This window comes from Trematomus bernacchii, unplaced genomic scaffold (genome assembly GCF_902827165.1).
Source record: "Trematomus bernacchii unplaced genomic scaffold, fTreBer1.1, whole genome shotgun sequence".
NCBI lineage: Eukaryota > Metazoa > Chordata > Actinopteri > Perciformes > Nototheniidae > Trematomus > Trematomus bernacchii.
In genome coordinates this window covers 40230-47854 of record NW_022988003.1, presented here as the reverse complement: position 1 = coordinate 47854, position 7625 = coordinate 40230, and the positions used below count along the sequence as shown (strand labels likewise).

The window sequence follows — 7625 nt, the reverse complement described above, 5'->3', positions numbered from 1 at the left end:
ATCTAGGGTGAGACAGGATCTAGGGTGAGACAGGACCTAGGGTGAGACAGGATCTAAGGTGAGACAGGATCTAGGGTGAGACAGGATCTAGGGTGAGACAGGATCTAGGGTGAGACAGGACCTAGGGTGAGACAGGATCTAGGGTGAGACAGGATCTAAGGTGAGACAGGATCTAGGGTGAGACAGGATGAGACAGGACCTAGGGTGAGACAGGATCTAGGGTGAGACAGGATCTAGGGTGAGACAGGATGAGACAGGACCTAGGGTGAGACAGGATCTAGGGTGAGACAGGATCTAGGGTGAGACAGGATCTAGGGTGAGACAGGATCTAGGGTGAGACAGGATCTAGGGTGAGACAGGATCTAAGGTGAGACAGGATCTAGGGTGAGACAGGATCTAGGGTGAGACAGGACCTAGGGTGAGACAGGATCTAGGGTGAGACAGGACCTAGGGTGAGACAGGATCTAGGGTGAGACAGGATCTAGGGTGAAGACAGGTCTAGGGTGAGACAGGACTAGGGTGAGGACAGGATCTAAGGTGAGACAGGATCTAGGTGAGACAGGATCTAGGGTGAGACAGGATCTAGGGTGAGACAGGATCTAGGGTGAGACAGGACCTAGGGTGAGACAGGATCTAAGGTGAGACAGGATCTAGGGTGAGACAGGATCTAGGGTGAGACAGGATCTAGGGTGAGACAGGACCTAGGGTGAGACAGGATCTAGGGTGAGACAGGATCTAAGGTGAGACAGGATCTAGGGTGGAGACAGGATCTAGGTGAGACAGGATCTAAGGTGAGACAGGATCTAGGTGAGACAGGATCTAGGGTTGAGACAGGATCTAGGGGTGAGACAGGATCTAGGGTGAGACAGGATCTAAGGTGAGACAGGATCTAAGGGTGAGACAGGATCTAGGGTGAGACAGGATCTAGGGTTGAGACAGGATTCTAGGGTGAGACAGGATCTAGGGTGAGACAGGATCCTAGGGTGAGACAGGATCTAGGGTGAGACAGGATCTAGGGTGAGACAGATCTAAGGGTGAGACAGGATCTAGGGTGGAGACAGGATCTAAGGGTGAGACAGGATCTAGGGTGAGACAGGATCTAGGGAAGGATCTAAGGGTTGAGACAGGATCTAAGGTGAGACAGGATCTAAGGTGAGACAGGATCTAGGGTGAGACAGGATCTAGGGTGAGACAGGATCTAGGGTGAGACAGGATCTAAGGTGAGACAGGATCTAAGGTGAGACAGGATCTAGGGTGAGACAGGATCTAAGGTGAGACAGGATCTAGGGTGAGACAGGATCTAGGGTGAGACAGGATCTAGGGTGAGACAGGATCTAGGGTGAGACAGGATCTAAGGTGAGACAGGATCTAGGGTGAGACAGGATCTAAGGTGAGACAGGATCTAAGGTGAGACAGGACCTAGGGTGAGACAGGATCTAGGGTGAGACAGGATCTAAGGTGAGACAGGATCTAAGGTGAGACAGGATCTAAGGGTGAGACAGGATCTAGGGTGAGACAGGATCTAAGGTGAGACAGGATCTAAGGTGAGACAGGACCTAGGTGAGACAGGACCTAGGGTGAGACAGGATCTAAGGTGAGACAGGATCTAGGGTGAGACAGGATCTAAGGTGAGACAGGATCTAGGGTGAGACAGGATCTAAGGTGAGACAGGATCTAGGGTGAGACAGGATCTAGGGTGAGACAGTTGCTGATTGGTCCAGCAGCACATGGTGTGTAGTGAGATCTCACTCTGTTCTCACTCTGTGTCTCTGCGCTCAGAGGGCTACGCCGACTCCAACAGCGGAGAGTCGGACTCGGACGTGTCGGACGTCCCGGAGCTCGACTCGGACATCGAGCAGGAAGCTCAGACCAGCTACGAACGTCAGGTGACCAGAGACAACCAATCACATGCTGTCTGCTTAATAATAATATTACATTTCATTCATATAGCACAGTTTAAAAACAACGTCATCTCAAGGTGCTTCACCATGCTATGAGGAGAAAATACATAACATTTAAAGTTATCTAAGGAACATATTGAATACCTTACCTGTCTGTCTGACTCACCTGTCTGTCTACCTGTCTGTCTGTCTGTCTGTCTGACTCACCTGTCTGTCTGTCTGTCTGTCTGTCTGTCTGTCTGTCTGTCTGTCTGACTCACCTGTCTGTCTGTCTGTCTGTCTGTCTGACTCACCTGTCTATCTACCTGTCTGTCTGTCTGACTCACCTGTCTATCTACCTGTCTGTCTGACTCACCTGTCTATCTACCTGTCTGTCTGACTCACCTGTCTATCTACCTGTCTGTCTGTCTGTCTGACTCACCTGTCTATCTATCTACCTGTCTGTCTGTCTGACTCACCTGTCTATCTACCTGTCTGTCTGTCTGACACACCTGTCTATCTACCTGTCTGTCTGTCTGTCTGACTCACCTGTCTATCTATCTACCTGTCTGTCTGTCTGACTCACCTGTCTATCTACCTGTCTGTCTGTCTGACTCACCTATCTATCTACCTGTCTGTCTGTCTGTCTGTCTGACACACCTGTCTATCTACCTGTCTGTCTGTCTGACTCACCTGTCTATCTACCTGTCTGTCTGTCTGACTCACCTGTCTATCTACCTGTCTGTCTGTCTGTCTGTCTGACACACCTGTCTATCTACCTGTCTGTCTGTCTGTCTGTCTGTCTATCTACCTGTCTGTCTATCTACCTGTCTGTCTGTCTGACTCACCTGTCTATCTACCTGTGTGTGCAGGTGTATAAGGAGGACCTACCTCAGCTGAGGAAGAAGCTGATTGGTTCTCTGAAGCGCCAGAAGGCTCCGGAGGAGGGGCTTCGTCTGCAGTTTGTTCACGGGTAAGAACAATAAAGTTTTATTCAGGAACTAAAGGAGTGTGTGTTGTTGTGATGCTCGCAGCAGCACCATCTGATCATATTCTAAAAGCATTTAAAGAAACTCACAACCCTTAAATTCAGCCGCTGTAATCTGCTGCTTGTTGACGTGGTCTTTCAGCCTCTTGTGGCCAAACTCAGTATTACAACAACAACATTAGAAGAAGATCCTGACGAGATAAAAAGAACCACCAGAAGAGTTTAAAGTGATGTGTTGTTGTGGCTCCTCAGGTACCGGGGCTTCGACTGCAGGAACAACCTGTTCTACAGCCAGACAGGGGAGCTGCTGTTCCACGTGGCTGCGGTCGCTGTGGTGTACGACCGCCTGAAGCACAGCCAGAGGTTCTACCTGGGCCACGACGAGGACATCCTCTGCCTCACCACGCACCCCATCAAGGACTACGCTGCCTCCGCTCAGGTACAGCCAATCACAGCCAATCACAGACTACGCTGCCTCCGCTCAGGTACAGCCAATCACAGCCAATCACAGACTACGCTGCCTCCGCTCAGGTACAGCCAATCACAGCCAATCACAGACTACGCTGCCTCCGCTCAGGTACAGCCAATCACAGCCAATCACAGACTACGCTGCCTCCGCTCAGGTACAGCCAATCACAGCCAATCACAGACTACGCTGCCTCCACTCAAGTACAGCCAATCACAGCGCAGCACTGACAGGGCTTCTGACTGGTGTGTTCAGGTGTGCTCTGATTGGCTGTGTGTGTGTTCAGATGTGCTATGATTGGCTGTGTGTTCAGGTGTGTTCTGATTGGCTGTGTGTGTGTTCAGGTGTGCTCTGATTGGCTGTGTGTGTGTTCAGATGTGCTATGATTGGCTGTGTGTTCAGGTGTGTTCTGATTGGCTGTGTGTTCAGGTGGGCAGAGACCCGGCGGTCCATGTGTGGGACATCCAGACTCTGAAATGTCTGTCGCTGCTGAAGGGTCATCACAGCAGGGGGGTGTGTGCTCTGGAGTTCACAGGTACACACACACTGCTACACACACTGCTACACACACACTGCTACACACACACTGCTACACACAGACTGCTACACGCACTGCTACACACAGACTGCTACACACGCACTGCTGCACACACACTGCTACACACAGACTGCTACACACAGACTGCTACACACGCACTGCTACACACACACTGCTGCACACACACTGCTGCACACAGACTGCTACACACAGACTGCTACACACGCACTGCTACACACAGACTGCTACACACGCACTGCTACACACAGACTGCTACACACGCACTGCTACACACAGACTGCTACACACGCACTGCTACACACAGACTGCTACACACACACTGCTACACACAGACTGCTACACACAGACTGCTACACACGCACTGCTACACACAGACTGCTGCACACACACTGCTACACACAGACTGCTACACACAGACTGCTACACACGCACTGCTACACACACACTGCTACACACGCACTGCTACACACAGACTGCTACACACAGACTGCTACACACAGACTGCTACACACGCACTGCTACACACAGACTGCTACACACGCACTGCTACACACAGACTGCTACACACGCACTGCTACACACAGACTGCTACACACACACTGCTACACACAGACTGCTACACACAGACTGCTACACACGCACTGCTACACACAGACTGCTACACACGCACTGCTGCACACACACTGCTACACACAGACTGCTACACACAGACTGCTACACACGCACTGCTACACACACACTGCTGCACACACACTGCTGCACACAGACTGCTACACACAGACTGCTACACACGCACTGCTACACACAGACTGCTACACACGCACTGCTACACACAGACTGCTACACACGCACTGCTACACACAGACTGCTACACACGCATTGCTACACACAGACTGCTACACACGCACTGCTACACACACTGCTACACACACACTGCTGCACACAGACTGCTACACACGCACTGCTACACACACTGCTGCACACACACTGCTACACACACACTGCTGCACACACACTGCTACACACACTGCTGCACACACACTGCTACACACACACTGCTGCACACACACTGCTACACACACTGCTGCACACACACTGCTACACACACACTGCTACACACAGACTGCTACACACGCACTGCTACACACACTGCTGCACACACACTGCTACACACACACTGCTCCACACACTGCTGCACACACACTGCTGCACACAGACTGCTACACACGCACTGCTACACACACACTGCTGCACACAGACTGCTACACACGCACTGCTACACACAGACTGCTACACACGCACTGCTACACACATACTACTACACACACACTGCTACACACAGACTGCTACACACAGACTGCTACACACGCACTGCTACACACAGACTGCTACACACACACTGCTGCACACACACTGCTACACACAGACTGCTACACACAGACTGCTACACACGCACTGCTACACACACACTGCTGCACACACACTGCTGCACACAGACTGCTACACACAGACTGCTACACACAGACTGCTACACACGCACTGCTACACACAGACTGCTACACACGCACTGCTACACACAGACTGCTACACACGCACTGCTACACACAGACTGCTACACACGCACTGCTACACACAGACTGCTACACATGCACTGCTACACACAGACTGCTACACACGCACTGCTACACACAGACTGCTACACACGCACTGCTACACACACTGCTACACACACACTGATGCACACAGACTGCTACACACGCACTGCTACACACACTGCTGCACACACACTGCTGCACACACACTGCTGCACACACACTGCTGCACACACACTGCTACACACACACTGCTGCACACACACTGCTACACACACTGCTGCACACACACTGCTACACACACTGCTACACACACACTGCTACACACACACTGCTGCACATGTTGTCCCAGCAGGTGTTCACAGATGTTTTCTGTTTCTGTCTCTCAGCGGACGGGAAGAGTTTGGTCTCAGTGGGAATCGATGAATTTCACTCCATCGTCATCTGGGACTGGAAGAAAGGAGAGAGACTAGCCAAGGCCAGGTACACCTGTACACCTGTACACCTGTACACCTGTAGACCTGTACACCTGTACACATGTACACATGTACTCATGTACACCTCTACACCTGTACACATGTACACCTGTACACCTGTACACCTGTACACATGTACACCTGTACACATGTACACCTGTACACATGTACACCTGTACACATGTACTCCTGTACACCTCTACACCTGTACACATGTACACCTGTACACCTGTACACATGTACACCTGTACACCTGTACACCTGTACACATGTACACCTGTACACCTGTACACCTGTACACCTGTACACCTGTACACATGTACACCTGTACACCTGTACACCTGTTATAGGTAATCTAATGAGAGGGTAAGAGTGCTCACCTCTGTGGTCTGCAGGGGTCACAAAGAGAAGACGTTCGTGGTGAGGAGCAACCCGTTCAGGATGGACAAGCTGGTGACGGTCGGCATAAAGCACATCAAGTTCTGGCAGCACTCAGGTACCCCCCACCCACTCACCTGAGTCTACCTGGGTTTGATCCACCCCCCACCCACTCACCTGAGTCTACCTGGGTTTGATCCACCCCCCACCCACTCACCTGAGTCTACCTGGGTTTGATCCATCAGCTGCAGTGCGTATTAATCACAGCTGCAATCTTGCATTTTGCTAATTATTTGAATATATCATATTCCCTTGTATCTAGACTCTTCTGGCACTATTTCTATGTTATGTGTATGAACTTGCACGTCTCAAAGCATCCTCTGTTTGATTAGGTTGATGTCCTCTATGTATTCATGTTGCTCTGTTGGAGGAGGACTCCAGTTTGTCATGTGTCTCCACTGTAGCTGCTGAGCTCCTGATGAGAGAGACTTGAACCCAGTTATGTAGAACCTCTCAGTGTCGGATTCAGTGTTGCTCTGTGTCCTGAGTAACGCCTCCCGTCCTGCAGGGGGCGGCCTCACCTTTAAACGGGGGATCTTTGGGAACCTGGGGAAGCAGGAGACGATGATGTCGGCGTGTTACGGTCGATCGGAGGACCTGGTGTTCTCCGGAGCGACCAATGGAGACGTCTACATCTGGAGAGACACCACGCTCATCAAGACCATCAAAGCCCACGACGGGCCCGTGTTCGCCATGTGCTCCCTGGACAAGGTCACACTTCAATAACTTGTTCAATACTTTGAGAGTAAAGACTGAGGGTAGGGCTAGATTATATTTGACTCTCTACACTGAGAGCTGCTGCAGAGTTTAGACTTTGTGACTGAACGCTGCTCGAGTCCTCACTAACACTAAGAAAGTGGATCAGTCTCTCAGGTCTTCAGGTCTGCTCTCTGTCCCCAGAGTCAGGTCTCTCAGGTCTGCTCTCTGTCCCCAGAGTCAGGTCTCTCAGGTCTCTCAGGTCTGCTCTCTGTCCCCAGAGTCAGGTCTCTCAGGTCTTCTGGTCTGCTCTCTGTCCCCAGAGTCAGGTCTCTCAGGTCTTCAGGTCTGCTCTCTGTCCCCAGAGTCAGGTCTCTCAGGTCTCTCAGGTCTGCTCTCTGTCCCCAGAGTCAGGTCTCTCAGGTCTGCTCTCTGTCCCCAGAGTCAGGTCTCTCAGGTCTGCTCTCTGTCCCCAGAGTCAGGTCTCTCAGGTCTCTCAGGTCTGCTCTCTGTCCCCAGAGTCAGATCTC

At 51.5% G+C, this 7625-nt stretch overlaps 1 protein-coding gene across 1 annotated transcript in view; it reads left to right on the top strand.

Annotated features, from left to right (window-relative positions):
- Nucleotides 1-1779: 1779 nt before the first annotated feature.
- The window catches only part of LOC117472108 (echinoderm microtubule-associated protein-like 6), a gene marked incomplete at both ends in the record, with an annotated part of 45923 nt that continues 40077 nt past the window's right edge, over nt 1780-7625 (top strand). The window contains 7 exon segments of the mRNA XM_034117234.1: nt 1780-1886; nt 2753-2853; nt 3121-3307; nt 3764-3869; nt 5875-5968; nt 6357-6457; nt 6908-7110. Coding sequence (XP_033973125.1) covers nt 1780-1886; nt 2753-2853; nt 3121-3307; nt 3764-3869; nt 5875-5968; nt 6357-6457; nt 6908-7110 — 899 coding nt within the window.